At 39.3% G+C, this 22,268-nt stretch overlaps 1 protein-coding gene across 1 annotated transcript; it reads right to left on the bottom strand.

The window, feature by feature from the left end:
• Nucleotides 1-707: 707 nt before the first annotated feature.
• On the bottom strand, nucleotides 708-21,075 carry tspan17 (tetraspanin 17). Its single transcript, XM_063490832.1, has 8 exons — nucleotides 20,498-21,075; nucleotides 8,654-8,704; nucleotides 5,915-6,061; nucleotides 5,040-5,210; nucleotides 4,431-4,556; nucleotides 4,170-4,217; nucleotides 2,489-2,605; nucleotides 708-2,269 (listed from the first exon to the last, which is right to left on the bottom strand). Exons 1-8 carry the CDS (start codon nucleotides 20,582-20,584, stop codon nucleotides 2,204-2,206), a joined length of 813 nt encoding a protein of 270 aa, XP_063346902.1. The 5' UTR covers nucleotides 20,585-21,075; the 3' UTR covers nucleotides 708-2,203.
• Nucleotides 21,076-22,268: the final 1,193 nt, after the last annotated feature.

A 22,268-nucleotide genomic window follows, 5' to 3' on the forward strand; every position in this document is an offset into this window, starting at 1 on the left:
TTAAGGCGGCGTCGCTGAAAGAACTCTTATGTATATGTATTCTGCAGACCGACTCTGAGAGAGAAGCAGGGAAAGTTTTCCTGCACTGTTCACAGAATATTAATGCTACTCATCTTTCAGCTAGTCTGCATTGCAATTCCAAACATGTTTTCTCATTTTTGAGAGTGTGTGTGTATATCTAAAGTGTGCATATATGGACCTGTGTGTGCAGTCAAGTAAATCCGTTCCTAATCTAGCTTGTGCAATGTATCCGAATGACATTGTGACAGCCAGAAACAGCTGTTGTGGTTAAATGCTTTGAATAATATACAGAATTACTGAGTGAAGCCAGTTATAGCAGAACTGAACTCACTCCAAGAGAGTGTTTTATGAATGACTGAATAAATGGGGGGGAAAAACCCCATAATAATTAAAAAGGGGGTGACGTATAATGTGTAAACTTTAACATGAAAAACAACGTGACTATTTCCTCAGATGGAAACCGTAGCGGCCAGACCGATTTCTACAAATGCCGCCACGTGAGATAGATTGTTAGCTCGACTATTGTAATACACCATCAATAATCTAGTCAAAGTTAAAAGCAGCATTCATGTTATATTGAGACTGTCGCTAATATTAAAAAGGTACGGCGTGTATTTGCTATTCTATTTTTTAGAAAACAATCCAAAGGAAAAAAATAAAAAAGACAACACTGAATTAAAAGATAAAAGCGTCACTGTAACATTGTTTAATTGTCATTTGATTTCTAGGTTCAACTGGCACTTCCCACATGGAGGGACAATGAATTCACATTTTGGCCGTGGAAATGCCATTTGTTATCGTTTGGCATTCCTAATAACAACAGAACTGTGGCCAGACAAAACCTTGGCAGTTAGCTAATGATATTATTTGGTCTCCATTAGGACCGCTAACATTCACAATACGAAGCTAATTTGCAGCTGACTGATGAGCTGGAAGTAAAACAGGTGCCTGTAAAGCTTAACAATGAACCCGAGAACAGATTTATCTATAAATGACAGGAAATGAATGAAGAATTAAAATAACATCTTTAACAACAGACATATGTTCTTTTGCAAAGAGAAAAATATAAGACAAATATGGTATACAGAAGTCAAGTAAAAAGAAAATAAGAAGATAAAAAGGCCCCAAACTAGCAATCCCATGTGCCTGAGGGATGCTCAGAGATAAACAACAACCTCTATCATTAAACCCCCTTTCTCTGTATAGCACACACTTACAATCCTTACTATTTCATGTCATACAATACACTCAATCAACAGATGATGCAATCACCATAGGGCAAAAGGGGTAACTTTTGGTGTTTATCTAAATTCAACAGACATGGATGGAAAAATAAGATATGCTTTTAACTGGCGGCAGGAAACACATTTTTTAGCCAGGCCCTGAGGTATAAGGGAAGGGGGCGGTCAAGGTGCACAAGTTCCATGTAAAGAACAGGAAGGACACAAAACTATCACTGGAAATTAATGGCACTTTTTACATTTGAACTTGAACAGAAAACTCTTGAAGTGACTTAAATTTGCAGATATGACCGACCAGTGTTCAGTTTTTTGTCTCTCTTTTGTTTTTTTTTTAGTGGTCATAAAAAAGGTAACAAAGGAGAAAAATGACACGCAGACGAATCCATGCGGCCAGCCAGTCATCGTCCTCTGGAGGAGAAGGAAGTGTGGGGGTGGGTGCGAGCTGACTTTAAGGGAAGATCTTCAGCCCCCTTGCTGAGCAGGACAAAGGCTCTGTGACAACATCTTGCTTGAGTTTTTTTTCTTTTTTTTTTTTAGAAAAAAGGAGACGTTTTTCCTTGTTTTTTCTCGTTTTTTTGTTGTTGTCTTTTATCCAAGGCTTCTAATCTCCGAGTTTTCTGGAGTCCTTGTGCAACTGCGTCCCTTAAATAAGTTTGTCGAAAGAAAAAAAAAAAAAATAATAGAGGGAAAAAAAAGTAGGCAGGACTCTCTTCTGTATATTTGGGTTAAAATCCCAGCTGAGTGGTAAACAAAGTTCTGACTGTTTGGCTTGTGTGTGAAATATATTTACTTTTTCAAGTGTCACTCACACACATATTGGTGTGTGAGAGCGTGTGTGTGTTGCTTAGCTCAGTGGCAAAAGTTGTCGGCTGTCCACCTCAGCCGGACGGTAGTGTGCTATGCGAGTTCGGTGCTGGGGCCGCCCCACTTCAATTCTCCTGTCACCAGTTGGCTTTGACAGCTCTGATGTCACTCACGAGGTTTTGAGCAAGGCAGATACCAAAAATCTAGAAGAAAATAAAAACATTTTTTAAAAAGGCCACACAGGATTTTAAGTCACTGGATTAAGGCAAAAAAACCAAACTACAGTTACATGTTCTCAACACTAGATGGAAGCGAAGACATAAAATCAAAAAACTAGAACTATTGTTAGTTTTAATTAAAGGCCTCATTTGCGATACAGCAGGTTTCTTAGTGTGAGAAATCTCCAAACAACAGCTCATTACCTGTAAAAGTGCAATTCCAACAAAGATGCCGGCTACAATAATCAGGTTGTCTTGAAGCCACTTCTCAAACTGTCCCACGCAGCCCTTCGTATAGATATACTTCTGCCGGTCCAACTCCTTTTTCACAAACATGAGCATAATTCAAGTGCATTAAAGTTTTGAGCGAGAAAACGTGTTTAATTTACGGCATATTGAATGATCTGCTCTCTGAGAGGATGCTGGCATTGCTCATTATTTAAACAAAAACTGGTACTCTGCCCTATGACTAATGCTGGACACAAACAAACACAAGATAGTGTTTTGCCCACTGACTCCATCACAGTTGATGAGGGCGTGAAGACCTCACGATAAGCTGAGTCACAGCCTAAGATTACAACATGTCAGTGTTCTCAATTATGCTGACTATCAATGCAGTGTATTCTTTTCCACCAAGGACACTGGTGGACTGAACAGACAGACAAAAGCTGTTTCCTGTTGCCTGACAGATGGCCATTTCTGCTGTTGGATCCAGCTGATGATGTACGTGCTTTATTCAGACACGAAAATTTTACAAAAAAACCAAAAACAAAACAAAAAAGGGTGTAATTAACGCTGCAACGAAACTAAAAAGGGGCTAAGAATCAGTGCCGCTGTACAATTCATTCTTTGTTATCCTTCAGACAAGTCAACCAGGAAAATCTTTTGTTCTCTTCCAGAACTTGAAATCTAGTTTTAGACCAATGAGGTAGAGAGAGCCACTTTGTAGCCAAAAAAAAATAGCAGGAAACACAATGTTGTTATAGCTGTGGACTTCCTCTAAAGTTATTTCAGCCCTTTGCCTTTGTTGTGCTCCTGTCCTTGCCATACTTCCTGCTCTTCCTCTTTCCCACCCAGCTCCCCGCTCAGGTGCTGCACAGGAACTCTCTGCACATCCCTGATAGTTTCAGCAAAATGTCAATGGCCAGGGCGTTAGCGCACAGAAAATGAATTCATAGCAACTCAATGGCAGGTGGTTCACTGTACTGCAGCTCGCCTAGCAACAGCAATCTTTCTGACTGCAGTGCAGTGAGTTGTAACCACCACACCCACACACACACACACACACACACACACAGAGGAAAAGGGAACGGACTGGCATAACCCACTGAGTCGCCAATTACAGAGTGTAGTAAGGCTGCTCTTGAGGCTATAACTGGAGCCTAATTATCCCTGTTAGAAGAACAATCTGTTATTAAGGCAAGAAGCATACAGACTAGTCTGTGTAAGCTACTTAACCCACTATGTTCTCTATATCTAACACCAGCCATCTGGTTTTAGCTATAGTAGTTTTAAAGAGAGAATGCAGAGAATGCCATAAAATCTCACATTTAATTGGTTTTCCTTTGCATTTCAAACACAAATTCACTTTTTGATCGACTGACAATCAAGTCCAATACAAATGAACCCGACTGTCACTCTGCCTTCGACAACTTAGACCGTTTCAGTCAAACGGGTTTGCAGGCTGTCAGTCAATTCGCCCTCGGGAGTATTTCTCTCCAGCAGCATTGCATCATTTTAACCAAGATTTCTTTCTTCCGGCAGAGCTCCACATTTGCAACTGACTCTGTCGTATGAGAACTGGTTAAGCGTTGCAATTTGTTGGGACTCTAAATTACAGATTTCCTTGTCTAAAGAGATCTACGGAAATAGAAGAGATACCAACCACGTGCTGCCGAACATCATAACCACACTGCGTGTTGATGACATCCTCCTGCAAAAAAACCAAACCAAATGGAGATTAAAATGGGATCCTCTACCACATTCATCCGTTACAATTTTACCTAAGGTCAGAAGGTTTGAAATAATGACTCTTTGCATGAGAGAAACTTCTTATGTTGACACACATGATGCATGGCTACAGAGTATTACACGAAACAAAAAGCTGATTGTGGACAGTAATTTGTGCTGCTGAAACGCGACTCACTGCAGGGTCTTTGATGCAGCACGAAAAGGGAACGCCACAGCGCTCCCTACTGGGATTCCTGTCAGTGCAGTTGAAGTAGATGTTCAGGTTCCAGTCATCAGGCCCGTGTGCTCCACAGCATGACCACTGGGACAAACAACAACAACAAGCAGAGATTAAACAGCTAACTCTAGTAAGCACACAGATGTACCTTCTTTGATCTTGCCATCTGAGCCCTTAACAGGCTGGCTCAGGTCAGCCTAGGTTGTTAGCTTACTATGGCAGGTAATGACTACAAACAGTGAGATTCAAGTATGAACACAAAAGCCAATCTAATCGCCTTTAGGGTGCCTCATGACAGAACCTAGCGTTTACACACAGGGGCAAATTATCTCAACTGCTTCCTCCACATAATTGGATAGCCATTTGACCGAAATACAATCACATTAATCAGAAAAACTACTCCACATTTGCAGCAGCTGAGTCTCTTCATTCTTACCATAACAAGGCTGACTCATCATTTTCTGAGCTCACATGTACAGCCGCATTTCTAAAGAAGGGAGTAACTTCTTCCAGCGAAGACATGAACGATTTAAAGATAAGAGATACCATCGGTGGGGGTGAACTCACATATTCCTGGGCAAAGTCGATGAGATTCTGCAAGTCGATGTCATCGCGGTATGCCTTGACATTATTGTTGATGAAAAAGTTAAGCTGGTCTTTGATCCAGTCCTTAAAGACGAAGGCAAGGATCCCTGCAGTCAGCTCCAGGAAGAAGATCAAACCCAGGAACACAGAAAACTGAAAAGTACAAGTAAACACATGCAAACAGAAAACAATACACCTGTCACTTCAAGCAGGGAACAAGGAGCACCAAAGAAAATCCTGTGCCTTTCCCCGCTTCTGCTTAAAAATGAGTGTAAGAACAACTTTAATGTAATGTTCCTGTGCAGGTCGGGTTCTAGGGCCTGTCCTGATTTGCTAAGTGAGAGTGTGGCAATAAAAACTGCACTCCCACAGGTCCTATTGAATAATCCCTTTACAGTAAATGTAGGAGAAGATGCTGATGATAAATGCACAAAAGCCGCATTAGCTCCTCACACTGATGCCTGATTTACTGCTGCTAATGGACATCTGCTGGAGTTAATAGCTACTCAGAATCACAGGCAGCAACAAGGCAAGTTTGTCTCTGTCAGTCACAGGTTTTTATCAATAAAGCTGAACCCAAATAAATCCTGGTAGTGTTGTGGCTGAAGAAAGAACTGCCTAACACGCATACAAAAAAATAGGCTTCAGTGGATCAGTATACCTTTCTGATCATTAAACAGGATTTGGTTTACTGATGAGGTATGATATGCCACACCGTCATTCACAGCATTTGGCTCAGGCGAGTCAAAGTGACACCTGCTACACAGATGCCTTCAGCCCTGGTGTGAAGTGCAGATCTAAGGGGTGTGAAATAGTTAAAACAGTGTCTGTGCACATAAAGCCTAGAGGTGGCTTACAAATTTAAGCAGTAAGGTGTTCTCTCTGAGCGCTCCGATACATCCAGCAAAGCCCAGAATGAACATGACCCCTCCGACGACGATGAAGAGCCATACAGGGTCAAAGCCCCCTAAATCTGTGATGGATGACAGATTGGACAGCACGCCCTGAGGGGGAAGGAGGAAGACAAAAGAGTGGTTAAAATTCAGACCATAATACTTCCAAAATCAATCCTTACCATCCCTATGACAAGGTCTCAGTAAAAATTCTCCTTTTACAAAAACACAGTTAACCTTGAGAAGAGCCTGTGATGTCAAAGAGAAAAAGTGAGATTTAACTAATGTCACAGCCTGCTGGGCCCTGTTCACAGATGCAGACTTGTAGCAGGGAAATTTAATAAACTGAAATACTGTTATTCCATTACATTCTTATATATCAATGTGATGTTTTCAAAATAAAATAAAGAACCTCGCTGAGGTTTTGTTATCAATTTAAATGCAACATACACTCACTCTATGGCATTTTTGTGGCAAAATTATAAAACAAGTAACTTCTCACAAGAGGCAAACTTCAAAGCCTCCTGAAAACACAGAGACATTTGTCCTTCCACTCTCCTCTCTGAAAGCCACAGTGTGGCCACCATCTTATTTTGTCAGCCTCTGCGTTTTTAGAATTATTTACAACAAGATAGACTTCACGTGAAATCATTCCCATTTCTTAACTATACTGTATATTGCAACTTTGATGCAATAAATCTGATCTTGGGCTGAATTTTCCAAAATTTCAAAATAAATGATTTGTCTCCAATCTTTATGATAGTTTCATTTTAATGGAGGTAGATAGAATATTATCCAAAAATCGAGAAAAAACATATTACATAAAGTTCGCATTACATACGCATCACATGTCATTGAGTGAAACAAGTATTTCATCCCCTGCAAACCAGCCAGAATTCTGGCTCCCATGAGTGTGTGTGGGCACAGAGCCAATCAATCAATCAAGGGTAGTCCTGTTACGCTTATAAAGCACACCTGTCCACAGAAGCCATTTCTTCCATTCCAGCCTCTCCACCACCAAGGGCGAGACCAAAGAGCTGTCAAAGTCTGTCAGGGACAAAGTGTAGACCTGCACAGGGCTGGAATGGGCTACAAGACCATCACCAAGAAACTTGGTGAGAATGTAACAACTGTTGGTGCGATTATTCCGAAATGAAAGAAATAGAAAATGAACATCAATCGCCCTCAGTCTGGGGCTCAGTGCAATGAGAAAAATCTTACCGCTGTGCTTGCCAACAGAGGTTTCTCCACCAAGTACTATGTCATGTTTTGCTTGGAGATCAAATACCTATTTCACTCAAAGCCTTGCAAATCAATTTATAACTGTAAATGTGGGTTTTTTCCCCTGCATTTTTAGTTTATATTCTGGCTGTCTTTATTAAAATGAAAATTAGAGACGGTTTATTTCTTTGGAAGTGAGCAAACTTCACACAAATCCAGCAGGAAATAAAATTATTATTTCTTCCGCAGTAACAGTGGGCGTCGTTATTGTTTCTGGATAGCACACTAAAGAAGGTACTTTGCGAAAGCTCCATAAAAACGAGTTCAAGCTTGTTTTATTAACATGTTTTTGTACAACCCTGATCCCTGCTATATTTTTCAGTTATTTTGAAAGGAAACCAATATGTGTATCCACTCTCAGTCTGACATCCTGTTTGCTTGTCATATATTATAGTGAACATGCCCAACACTTGCAGCTAAAGCCGAGACAGCTCTTGTACTGAGTTAATCTCCCTCTGCATTGAGCAAGGACAAAACTATAGGATGAAGGCAATGTTGGATGCTCATGTTTTTATGGCACTGCTGCAGAATAAACTGCACGCATTTAAATTTTAGCAGGAGGCCCTGAAACAATAATGTAGTCTGGCTGTGCACAGCAGGCTTGAAACTAATCATCTTAGTCACTGAGACCCAAACTCACCATTACGACTTTCCAGCAACCACTATTCATCATTCACCCTAATCCCTTTAAATTATTCACGCTGCTCCACAAAGGTACTCCAGCGCAGGCCGATTTGCACAGAGTTCATGACCAGACGTTACTAATCAGTACATGGTTCCACGCTTGTGCAGCGATTTCTTGCTAATTAATGAACAAATTGACTGGTAAGTCCTCTGAAAGAAGTTTTGAACGTAGCCATGACTCACTGCACACGAGAGGTTAATGGCAACACCTGATCTTTGTAGCCTGTCCAGCGTGGACAATAAACAGCGAACCAGTTTCTGCGCAAATATACGATCCAATTTATCGTGCAACAGGCTTTCATACGAGACGAAGCACAAGGCATTCAAATCCTGGGAGCTGTAAGTCAAATGAGTGTGTCATTTGGACCCTATGGCTCCTTATTTGCAGCCACAGCCATTTCAAGCTCCAATCACCGGAAAAACAATTTAACCATTAGCTCGATATTGGCTCAACAAAACTTAGTTACACATCACACTGGAGCTGCAGCAGTGAGCATAATTCATATCCTGAGACGTGTTTACCAGGAACATTATGAGGTTATATGCCTTTAAGTGCTACAAAGTGTTACAGGAATGGAGCTTCTATTTTCCACACCACTCCTCTCAAAAGCTCTATTTACATCCAAACTCCATCCGATGAATTATACTTCCAGCTTATTACAGCTAGGATATCTGGAAGAATTTTAGCTATGTGGTAACCCGTAGCCAGTGTGTTTGTGTGCATGTGTTTATACATACCTTCTCCGCCCATGCCCACAAGCCTATACCCAAGAATGCAGCTCCTAGTAACTGTAAAACAAAGCACAGAGAGGCGGCTGTGAGATGGGAGGCAACTGATACAAACTGAAGCAGTTTATTACAGATGATACAGTTGTTATTGTAGCAAGATCGGGAATGGTTTGGGAGTGGTGCGGATTTCACTGGTGTCCCCCTGGCAACCTATGTAAACAGCAGAACTGCTTTAGATTCAGAGTTTTACTGTGGTAAATAAAAATCTAATTCATCTTTTGTCATCCACTGCATCCTTTCTAACAATATTCACATAAGAACAAAGGGATCTCTCATTTTTAATTATCAGTGCACTTAAAAAAAAAACTGACAGAGAATCACATAGGAAAGAGACCAATAAAAGAAAAACTGATTTTAGGAGCTTTAAAAAAAAGTGAATTCTTCGAAGATTAAGTCACAGAGGTATTACACTGAGCTGCTGTAAGGGTTAAAGAAAATCTGTCCAATATTAGTCTTTCATCCCGGTGTAGGACGAGTTTAAGGCTCACTGCTTCAACTTGACTGAAAGCCAAGTGGCTGTGTTACTAGCCCACGGTGTCAAAAGATGTAAAAATGACACAAAAACAACAGAATAGCTACAGGATGAGAAAAATCACCGGTTTCTGGTGTTTACACGTAGAAATGTTACTGTCTAATCAGCTGCTTAGCTGCTACAAAATGGCATTCATAAGAGTTTTAGGATGTCGATGGAGAGAGCTGGGGGCAAACTCTAATGGTAATGCCTGAAATATAATAGCTCCATTGAAATTGTGTTAAATCATTTGTTGGGAAGCTGATTAAATCGCGAGAAGCAGGTAAACTAATGGCAGCCCATTAGCACACACCTAACAAGATCAACGTGACAGTCTTGCAAACAACAACAGCAGTCAGCAGTTGGGGTGGGGGGGACTGCCTTGGCCTGGTAGTTATATAAGCGTCTGTAGCGAAGGGTGTGGTAGATTCAACTGGAAAGTGACAAGCAGGAAGAGTCAGTGTGAGCAGGCAGACATCAGAAGAGATTAGACTGACAGAGTGGGAGTATTACAGCACTTAGCCTTTGACTTCAAGTTTTTCATGCAGATTAAAGAAGCTGAAAACCGTGACAAAGGAAACCACTTGCGTCTTGCGGCATGAAATGCACAGCAACACAATGGATCAGAGTTGCCAGACAACATGGATAACTACTAGTTTACTTATTCAAAATAAGGACATTTGTACAATGCTGCCTTCATTTTTCTATATTTGAATGTTAATAACCAATTTGGGGCACTGAACTACTTAAGCAGCTTTGTCAAGCTTGGCTTCAACCCTAAAATGGAATCTATGGAAGCTTTCATTCATTTTGCTTCTCTACTTCAATACTGATCAATATTTTTAGGCAAAAAAGAAGGCATTTTAGCATTAATACAACAGTTTTATTATCCGAGTCTAAACAGCATATAGCACCAGAGCAGAAAAAGGCAAGCATATGACTCAGATGTGCAAAAATTCCAATCAGTTTCACATCATTGTTTTGCAAAGTGCAACCTTAGCACGCTTTGACGCACTGATGAAAGAAACTGAAAAGCTTGGAGGCAAAGCAATTCAATAGACTGGACATTTTGGAGCCTGCTCTCAGTTTCCACCTCTAGTGACTACACCCAGAAGAAGCCTTGCTCATAAGTGCTCTGTTTTCCAGTTCTTTTTCATGGTTCAGGAGTTTATTTAAAAAAACAAACAAAAAAAAAACAACAAAAAAAAAAACATTATTTGTTGTTCCTGTGTTCATTTTTGGATAGGATAATGGTTCCTGTAGGTCCCTACACTACACTGCTTTACCACAGTTGTGCACCAACACAAAAAGAGCAGTACTCAATCTATCCAGGAATCTCATCATTAGTAGCTTGTTTGCCTGTCCTCCCAACAGAATAGTGAATTTGTAGTCAGCCTCAAAAGCCAGGGCGGGAAGGGAAAGGGGGGGGGAAAAAAACAAAAAAAACAAAAACATACTGTTTTTGCCAATTTTCAATGAACCCGTTGCCATGTTTTTAGAAATCTAAATAAAGTTAGGAGTCAGAAAATTTACCTAATCTTTGGCACGCAGCTTTAAACCACACCAAAATCACTGTAATTCAATTATGCAGCAAGAAACAAGCTTAATGGTAAGCTGTGGCATTTTTCCAGTTCTGCTAATGGAAACATTTTTATCTGACAGGGTCAAGCGGGACATGCTCAGTCCAGCTACTGCTTTCGCAATATTCCGCTTAATCAGGAAGAGTTCATGCCAGTAAACATACAATACCAGATATTTTCACGGAAATGCATTTAGTTGGCTCATCAGACCTTGAAAACCACAACGCATTCTGAGTAACAGTGAAAAACATTACTTTGATTTGTTTACAAGAGAACTCCATATCACTTTTAGGCTGCATTTGGTAACAGTACCAGTACCCAGAGTTACACACCACAAACATTTGTCTAAACAGAGAGAGGTACACCACACAGGCTTTTAAAATAACTAAATGTCCAAAACCCGATACAGACACCAACATTTTTCGCCCCTTTCATTCGAAGTGTTTGTTGTTATTTCACTAGGGATGTCACTCTGCCTCCTCACTGGGTAATATCAAATAACTTGCCAAGCATCCTGGTATTATTTTGGTGAGCAGAGTATTAAAATTTTCAATCTTGCATCTTTAAGCTCATCCAGTCTTTTTGATTTCACCTAAGAAATCTAACAAACCAACCCCATCAGTTGATACCAAGGAAGCCTTTAGTACATAATCAAAACGTCTCCCATCTAGATTCTGCAAGTCATTTTTAACCTCCTAGGACCTGGCGTTCACTTATGTGGACATCACATTTTGGGTTGTCTAGACCTAAAAACACTAATTTTTCTCTACAAGGGCCTGATATCCACTTACGAGGACATTCTACTGCCACTGTTCTATCAAAGTTTAAAACGAATGTCCTCATATGTGGATCTTATTTTTGTCAGAAACAAAAATCAGCTAAAACAAAAATAAAAATCTGGCAGTTCTTTGTTTTTACATTAATGAGGTCCCAATATGCCCAAATATCAAAGAGATATTAAAAATGAATGCCATGGAATAGTTCGGGTCTTAGGAGGTTAAACGCACCCCACTCGTTCTTGCAGTCCTCTGCAACCAGCCTAGCTTCTGCTGGTCTAGGCAGCAGAAGCTAGGCATCTAAGAAAAACTAACAGGTGATCACATTCATCCTTATTCTTGCTTCACTGCATTGTCTTCAACTGGATTTTAAAATTCTGTTGAAGACTATTTTAAATGTTTAGTGACATACAAAGCCTTGCTGAGACCTTATTCCATCAGTCACCTTCTCCGACCAAATTTTGATTTATTTATTTGACAAGTTTTTTTAATTCATTACATCACTGAAATGTGAAAGAAAAAAAAACTGATGTGGCAAAATACATGATGCAAAATCTGTGCCACTACCAAAACTTCTGGCTACGACAGAACAAAAGAAGCGTCAGGCCTTAATATCTACCTATAACAGATGATCATGTCCTTCAAAACGGAAATTGTGTGGAATTACAAATTCCGATTTTGATACACCATTATATACCATCTGGATAGCATCTGATTGGAAACCACCACTCAGCATGACAACTAGTGGTGCAACGGATCACGGTTGATCCGTAATCCGAACCGATCCCACTCCACGGTTCGGTACGCACGTGATCCGAAGATTCGAAAAAGAAGAAAAAAAAAGTATGTGTGTGGTGCGCGTGGTGGGTCTGTCAAGCGATAGTTATGGCCAGCGCTAGCGGTCCAAGTGGAGGAGCAGAGGAGTTTGCGGTATTTAAGCAGCCCTTTGCTGCCCTATCTGACCGGGCTAAAGCTATTACAAAAGCTATTGGGGTGTTTAGCTGCAGACGGGACTCCGTATTCCGTTGTGCAAAACAAGGGGTTTAAACTATGATGAACGTGCTTGAGCCACGCTGTGATATCCCGTTTGTGTCCACTTTAGTGGCAAGATCGTTCCAAGCATGTATGAGCAGGAAAAGATTTAAGTTATGGCTGAACTGTCCCAGGCATCTTCTGTTGCCCTAACTACTACAAATGGGTGGACCTCCAGGGCAACGGAAAGCTATGTGACCGTGACAGCTCATTATATCACAGCAGAGTGCGATATAATGAGCGGTATGTATTATTGTAGGGTCTACCTTACAATATAAAGCGCTTTGAGGCGACTGTTGTTGTGATTTGGCGCTTTATAAATAAAATTGAATTGAATTGAGTGGTAGATACAAAGACTGTACTGCCCTATATTGTACCATCATTTTTTTTTTTAATAATTGCATGGAATGAGTCTTGAGTTGAATGTTTTTAAAAGGCAAAAAAGTAAATGTTAAATTTTTGTCTTTTTTTGCTGATCTGAAAATTGATCCGATCCGTGACTTAAAACCGTGATCCGATCCGAACCGAACCGTGAGATTTTTGATCCGTTGCACCACTAATGACAACCCAAACACAATGCCAATGCACTAAAATTCTACCTGGATAGAAAAACCCAGAGTGGAACACTATCAGACATGGACTGGCCTCCCCTCATCACTATTGAAGCAGTGTGTTCTCATCTTGACAGAACAAAACAAACATCCAAAGAAGAACTTTGAATGTCCTTCAAAAAGCCTGGAGAACTATTCCTGAAACCTACTTAAAGAAAATACAAGAAAGCTGCCTGAGAGCTTAGGCTGTACTGAATAAGGATGAGGAGTGGCTCAAGACTTTGGCACATCAATGCCAAAATTAATGTCCTGCTAAGTACATTGCGCCAACCTTTCTGCAAGTGAAAATTTACTATTCTGTATATGTATTTGTATACTTTTATGTATTGCTAAATCTATTTCTACAGCCAACAGACAACCCATGCACCAACATTTTACTAATATAAGTACTGATTTTACTCATTTTTGCTGATCTTCTTCCTGTCATGCGTAAAATCATTAAGAGTTCATTAACCTTTGAATAGCCATAAGGGGCATATATATTATAGCTATTACTTCCTATACAAAACTTAATGTCTACATCAGAAGTTCTCATATTGAAACAATGACTATTTCAAGAGGAACCCTCATAGAATTTGTCAGTGCTGCCTTCAAGTGCTTGAAAAGGTGTCAATAGTGTTGAGTTGCAAACTACAGAAATATGACAGTTAGGGGATCAATACTGCAGAACTCGAGTTAACATCTCTTATAATTTAATACAAAAATGTTAAATAGACACTTAAACAACTTCTTGCATGTAAATTCTCAATTTATTAATAGAAAGATTTCCTGGTAGTCAAGTATGAATGCACACCCCTTTCTTTTCCCATTTCTTCTCTAACATGAACAATCCAGTGAAGCAGAAAGAAACAAACCTATTCAGTGTGGTGCTTCTGACATGAAACACCATCCAGACACCACAAAAGTATTTTGTGGTGTCTGGATGGTGCTGGGTTATAGAACCAATTTTATTATTATTTTTATTTCCATTCAAGAGTACTTCAGAACACATCAGGTTGTATTTCCTCCTGCCACAGCTTGATGTGACACTGAAGGCAGTGGGGAGGGGGGGTCTGTGATCCGTTATTTTATACTTTATAAAGTTAATGTAAGTTTCAGACGGGATGGATTCCTGAAAAAGTTCAAAATCAATGTTTAGTTTAAATCAATGTTTACCTGAGATAGACTCTCTAAATACCACTCTCTGTGGCAAAATGTCCTCCAGACAATCTTTTCACCTGTTTAGTTTAAGCAATAATTTAATTTCTACTGAATGTGTTGTTTGTTTTTTAATCTATTGCAGAGATTTGACAGGACAGATCAACTAAGCAGTATTGTGAAATATATACCGTGATAACTGGCAGTATGTGTTTGTGCTCTGTGCCTTTTGGAACCTTATCTGTAAATCAAACTTTCCTTTACAGACCAGTACATTTTAGACTGAACTTACTGAAAGAATACACAACACAAAAAGAACAAACTGTCTTTGTATAGTGCTTGCGTAACATCCTTATTTTGACTAACTTTTCTCACAACCTGAATCAAATTCAGGTGATCTTGTGGCAATGGAATTAGCTACCTGAGATAGACTCTCTAAATACCACTCTCTGTGGCAAAACGTCCTCCAGACAATCTTTTCACCTTATTAAGAAACTCCTTAAGCAAGACAGCTGGCTTTGGGACTTTGTTGATCAGGTGCTTTGATGAAGGAAACCTGCTACCTTTTTCCCAGTAAAGGTTTTAACAGAGAGGACAGGAACAGTACTGCAGTTCTGGATGGTAGAAACATGTTTTCTTTCACTCAACCTAAGCTCACCATCTGGGTAACGACTCCGACCCTTTGCTCTTGTGTGTGAACAGACTCCAGCTCCACGTTAAACTGTGCCAGCATCATCATGACTTGCTGTTGTTGTGTTATCAGTGTTTTTGTTTAAAGTCTGTTTTTAGTCGCAAATGTGGGTTAAACCCTTGCGTTTGTTTGTCCATGGTGACAGTAGTGTGCTACAGAGCCGTGTGTTAAATGAAACGTCGACGCAAATAATTTCTGTCGAAAACTTTTTTTTACAATCGAATTATTTGAAATACTCAATAAATCGCTACAGCACTAATCTCTTTGTACAACACAACAATGTACGAGTCACCACCTTTGGTTTTTTAACAATATGTTATTAAAACACTCAGGTTCTGTTCATTTAAATCTCACCCGCATGGATAATGATTTCTTTTGCTTTTGATTAATTTGATAATTCTGTCAAACGTATGTATTTTACCAGAAACTAATTAAATAAAGTCTGAATCTAGATGTCTCTTTATTTGCGTTATTATTCAAATCAAGGTTCCTTCGCTGTCAAGTGCTGCTTGTAAAATATGTCCATCCCAGAGCGAGGGTTTTCTCTCCATGTGGACTAAGAGATTATCAACACTTGAAAAGATGCCTCCCTAAGCCAGCTGATCCCATTAACCTCTACTAACTGGCAGACAAATCAAGCTCCCCACTCCTGCACACGCATGCACACATACACACACAGGATATAGTGTAAATCCCCTTTCCATGACTCCCTAAAAAAATGAATATTTAATGAGGGGGATAGTGTGACACCGTGATTCTCAATCTCAGCAGCAATGTCAACAGGGTGAGCAAATTGTTAAGCTCATCACATTCCACAACATATATCTTTACTACTAATACTAATACTTTCATCTTTGCATCACATGGCTACAAAATATATATACTAATTTTGCAGATTAATTCTTTACATCAAAACTTAATTCGAACGTCCAAAGAAAATAAACTTTAAAGATTCAACACCAGATTCTGAGACAGAATGAATGAATAGGAAAAAAAGGAAGAAATATCACTAAGCGCACTCTGAAACCATGTGTTGGTCTTAGTTGTGAAAAGACGCAGAACACAAGTAGAAAATAAGAAATGTAGCACAAACGACAAAACAGGAGGACGGCAGAAAATGGAAACAGACATTTAAAAAAACATGATAGCATTTCACAGAAAACAAACTTAAATGTAGACTATGCAAAGCGGCGCTTTCCTTTCACGAATGTACCCCGAGCTGTGATGTCAACTCCGAACGGGTCAATTTTAGAGAGTTAAGTTTATGTTATAATGTTTATGTTAGATTACCTCTCAGAAACTTCTCAGGATGATGCTTGCTAAAGAAACACCATTTCAGTTTTGTTAGCTAATGAGTGAAATGTGATAGTAAACCATTAAACAGGAGTAGCTACACTGTCTTTTATTTTTTCTCACTCTAATATTAGCATTTATTCTATTAAACCTCTTCCACCTTACATTAGGTAGTTATTCTTTGGGTTATATACCGTAATTCCCGGACTACAGAGCGCACCTGATTAAAAGCCGCATGCTCTAATTTTAGAAAGAAAATCAATTTTGTACTTGTACAGGCCGCACCGGATTTTAAGCCGTATGCGTTTCACTCGTAATATGAGATATTTACACAGAAATATTACACGTGAGGATTTTTAACGTTTAATCTAATCCGTAAGGTAACATAAACATGGTAACATAAACGTTATGGTAACATACAAAAATACATACTGCAAATGCTTTTTTTCCTCGAACAGCGCCTGTAACACGGCTACCTTTAAGTATACGTACGTATCGGTAACACACAAATTACGTTGCTTATGTTTTTTGTACGGAACAGTGCACAAACAACATTACAACGTCTCTTAACAACTGGTAAAAAATATATACCGTATATATACTACTTATCAATTTTATTGGTCTACTGTTACCAGGAAAAATGTTTTTGGCCGCATGAAAAAAAAATGCATTAGCCGCACGTCAGTATAAGCCGCAGTGTTCACAGTGTGGGAAAAAAGTAGCGGCTTATGACCCGAAAACTACGGTAGTTTAATTTGCATTGAACACTACACTATCTGAGAAACTTTGATATACAACCACAGTGATTAGTAACTGTCTTTTCTAACTGTGTTTTGTTCTGTTTTACTAGTATTAAGCACAGGCGTATAGATGAGTTGGTTTTAAAAGGGGGCTCATGCACCTCTCAAATGGCTGAAGTCATGACAGAGAAGATCTTTAGTTATCAGCAGCTGGGAACATCATCTCAAAGACAAGAGCAAGCCTCATTCCAGAGCACATCCACTGCAATCATGAAGTCATAAACTGAATCATCTGTAAACGTTGCAAACTTATTAGTTTGGACTGGAAAAGAAAATCTTTTTGATTTCATTTAAATCTTTATTTGAGCTTGTGGGCAGAAGCCATTTTTAGTTTTCTATTAGCACGTCTTTTGTTTAAATACTACTGGCACTTTTATTTCGTATTACATAACATTTTTATTTTTTTCATTTTTATTCTGACGGTCCTGTTGAGTAGTGTTAAGAGTACATTAGATTATTTTCAATTACAATTTTCTCCAGTTATTTTATAAACCACTGCTTTTGAAAATTCATGGACAACAACAATTATTATATTTTAACATTAAAAATATTTTTGCATTTACACATACTGCTGAGTGAACTTTTACAGAAACATAAACAATTTTGGTAATTACTAAAAACATCAATTTTGCACATTTACTTGTGGTATAAACCTTACATTGAATGATGGTCTAATAAATTTGCTGAGCACTTTAAGTTCTGATGACAACGTCCCCACATCAGTGTGGTATTCCTCAGTGTTATGGCTAATATAAATAACATTATCAATAGCTTTCATCATTGGCCCAGTGGAAAAACTTTTGAGACTGATCTAAAACCACTAACCAAAGACTGGTCCTGGGTTCTGTTAAATGAGAGAACAGAACAAGAAATGAATTATTGACTCCAACACAGCCCGTTAACTACATTATAACCTTTCTCAGGCTTTATAATTGCAAAGCTGTCTGACAAATTTACTTACATATTGTGTTCAGTGATTAAGGCTATATTTCAATTCAAGATGATCAATAAGAGATAAAGGCAGAAGTGGCATAATATATCATATAACTGATCAGCTGCCATGTCTCCATTTTAAGGTAGAGTCACTGAAACAGCCTGATATGAGAAATGCTTAAAACCAAAGAAAGGAAGATAGGTTCTAGGAACACACACACAATGGGATCTTTAAAATAAGGTAGCTTATCAACATTTATTCCTTCATTTCATCAATACTGAGAAAATCTAACTGTCCTCTGTGCCAAAGGTAAGGCAAAAAAAGTCTTGCTCTCCTTAAATGCTATCAGTAATGCATCAACATTGCAATAACTAGACACGTGAATCCATGACTAAGTCACAGAGAATGTCTCCGAATAACGTCACACCTGGTTGTTTACAGGTGTGCTCCAGAGCTGTAATCATGCAGCTTGCCTTTTGGTGCCAAATGTGAAAAGACAGAGCTGTAGCTGGCTAATAACACTCTCGCTTGCATTCAACCAACTCAGCAACTTGGTTATAGCTTAACAAGCTCTTAATTACAGCGTGCAGAGCTCCCAAACATTTCAGCAGCTCAGGCAGAAAATGTGATTAATTAATTGGATGTGGGGAATGTGTCTATTCTAAGGATGAGAGAAGGTGTGTTGTTCGTGGGTGAGAATGCCTGGCTGTCAACAGCAAGCCTGGGTACTGCGAAACCTCACACTAAAAGCAAGTATTGCTCCATTTTGTTCACAATATTTATGGCCTTACAAGCATTTTGTCTCAATTTAGGCAGCCCTTTCAAGCCTGACAAGATCACTAGAGGAAAGACAAATGGGTTGATTTGTGGAGTATAAACCCCATCTCTTTCTATTTCAGCAATGCACTGGCTTGTCTGTCAAATCCAGTTCTGCAGCACACAGACAAGAGTAGAACATCTTCTAGTGATTATTAACGGAAACAGCCAGCGAGCTGGAACTTGTTCCACTGTTTTACAGAGTGTTCAGACACATGACTGTTAGCTTGGCCTAAGTGTCAAACACTGTAAAAGAACACAATGAGTCAGATACAATGTTGAAAGCCCATGACTCAATATTTCCTTGTTGATTGCTCATTCAGATGAAATTACAATAAACTCTTTATTTCTGTCGATAATAGTAGCCTCTGTATCTACAAATACCATGTTCATGGAAATATGTGGCAGGTATGGTGCACTCATATTTGTTTTTGAAGGAAAAGTGTTGCGGAATGAGGAAGCGATAAGGAAAGTTTGAGCAATGCCAGAAAAGGCAGATATACGTGAAGTCCGTGTTCCTTGTGAGTCTGATAGAGCAACCGTATGACGGGAGAAAACACAGACTTACAAGCCCCCCTCCCAGCCTTTGTTCTCACCATTACTCTTTGTGCATTTGTGGGTGTGTGAGCGAAGACAAACAATGCTGTCCCGCACAGTCTGGGTACTATAGTATAGGGAGTGAAAGAAAGCATGGAAAGGGGAGGGTTGGGTGGTATTCAGACCGTATGGCCTTTTCCTTTAAACTGTGTGTGGGAAGACCTCCTGGGGCAGACAGACACGCCATTCCTTCACCCACAGACATTATATTATACCAGCCCACAGAGGCGATGCAGATGAGTGAGGAGGGAGGTGTGGGCAAGACTGAACAGAGAAACTTTTCAGAGACGGGATAAAGATGGAGGGAGGGGTATTGTAAAGTAGACGTGCAACCACTTGCCACTGCCCCATCAGTTCTGATGAGAATCATGCTATTGCTCAGCTGAACTAGGAGCAGAAACCATTATAAAAGAAAATTGCTCCTTTATTTTTCTTTACTAAACTTTACATTTAAATTGAGAAGTTACATTTAAATTGAGAAGTTACATTTAAATTGAGAAGTTACATTTAAATTGAGAAGTTACATTTATAAGTAATCTGTCTCTGATGGCCAAAAGTTTCTAAATGGAAAACTGTAAAGTTTACAAGTAATAAGCAGAGGCACGCAAAAAAGGAAAATAAAAAAATCTAAATCCTAAATAAATAGAGTGTGTAGCTGACATTTTAGGGCATGAACACTGTCCTACATTAAACAAATAATTTCCTCCTCATTTACAACAATTTACTTCTGTTAGAACAAGCTAATCTGCTGTGCATGACAACACACATAAACATCAACAACACCGCATAGCTGGATGAAAAAAAACGTGACTTTCATTAAAATCAAGTGACTCAGGAAAAAACAAACAAACAAAAAAATATACTAGATGGAGCTCAGCGATCAACTTCCATTGGCCAACAGCAATGGTGCTAACGTTCCCGACGTTTACACGAATGTATACTTCAAGTTATCACTATTTACGTGAAATTTCTAATAAAACCAAAAGGAACGAGTAACAACACTGTGTTTACTTACCCAGAATACAATGTTGAATCCAAATAAAAAGTATTTCACACAGCAGCTGACTTCGGCTCCTTTAAATTGACGGTGTTTTCTACTCATTATTCCACGGAAAGTGGTGGCTAACTGACGAGCTAGGCAACTACTATGACTGATACTCAACCAAAGCTACAGTTCTTAAACAACTGAATACAAGGTTAGCTGGCTCCATCAGCTAAGCAAACCCCGCGTTAAGTCTTCCGGGTAGGTTAAAACTCAGACATATGTGGCTAAATTGTCTTTAACTTGCTTTGACTATTAGCTTGCTAGGCCAGCTAGCTCGCAACTTCTATAGTTAGCATTAGCTGCTAACAACAACAAATCCAGGAGCACTTCAACTAAGGCACACAGATGCGGCTATGCAGCTCCGTCGACATTCAAGTTGCCTGGTGTTTACGTCGCTTCGCTTGCTGGAGGATCGAAATAAAGCTGGCGGTACTTCAGCTACACCTCCCTAATATTATCTGTGTTGCTGCATCGCCGCTTGTGAGTCTTCATCCTTGTTGTTTTGTGCTGTAAAACAAGCCCCTGCTGTCAAACGGGAAAACCACTGCGCTGGCTTTCGCCCTTTTCACCTCAAGAGCGGCCTCTTGTGTCTCAGCCTAGCTTGACCACACAGAGAATAAGCACTGTACGTACGAGGTTGCTTCATTAAAAACTGCAGTAGGAAGTGGCCAGGTTTATAATGTGAGTTCAAATTGAAGGAGTGCACAGTAATTAAAAAAAAACAAAACAAAACAAAAAAAACGGGACAGGACAGTATGAGTAATGATATTAACAATCATGTATAATGATTAATAATTAGCGAGATTCTAGCTCATTATTTACACCTTTGCCTACACCTGCCACGACGCATTAAAATATCTGCAGTGAGAAAGGTCGATTAGGAATGACACTCTAATAAACGGGGGTACTCAAGCGCAATTATATATTCATAATTTCAGCCATAATGTTCTGGCATGACAGGCTGAGTAATTTCACTCCTTTAAGTAAGTCAGTGAAGGAGAAATATAGATAACTGCAGAATATGTGAAATGTTGTGAAACGTGATCAAATGAAAAAGGAAGTGAACAATCTGTTCTGAACAACTTTGCCTCATTTGAACTTCTGTCTGGAGTCCTACAGATGGCAGTCTATGATCCTGCGATAAATGCATTTCCTTTTCACCTCTGGGTGCTCCAGTCTGGGGCATGCCAGCCTTCTAACTATCGTCAGAAATGAGTATTATGTTGTACTGACAGTAAACACAGCACAAGACTGTAAAACCAAACAGTATTAGCCTGCATTAGCTTTTAGCTACATGTAATATTTTCATCCGGTACTCTACTTTTTCTCAATATGGCATAAACCCGCACCTAATAACAAGACAAAGACATATTATGAAATTACAAATACACTGTCCACATTGTCATATAATTTTAAAGGAGCAGATGTTAAAGGGCCTTAATGTTGCAGTGATACATTTAATAGTATATTTAGTGGCCGATAAAGTTTTATTGATTATAGAATAAAAACACTAATTTAACATTGTAAATGCGGATATGTTACTACTTATCTTCCGTGACCAGCTTCACATTTTATTTAGATACATCATACTAGGGAAATGTTACTCCAGCCTACATTATTTTCAGTTCCCAAAAAGTTGATTCAGTTCATGAGGATGTAGTGTTTTCAGTGGGAGAAACGTTTCGCCACTAATCCAAGGGACTTCTTCGGTCTCAGCTGACTGCAGGTTTCCACCACCTTA

The sequence above is a fragment of the Pelmatolapia mariae genome, linkage group LG2, assembly GCF_036321145.2.
Source record: "Pelmatolapia mariae isolate MD_Pm_ZW linkage group LG2, Pm_UMD_F_2, whole genome shotgun sequence".
Lineage (NCBI taxonomy): Eukaryota > Metazoa > Chordata > Actinopteri > Cichliformes > Cichlidae > Pelmatolapia > Pelmatolapia mariae.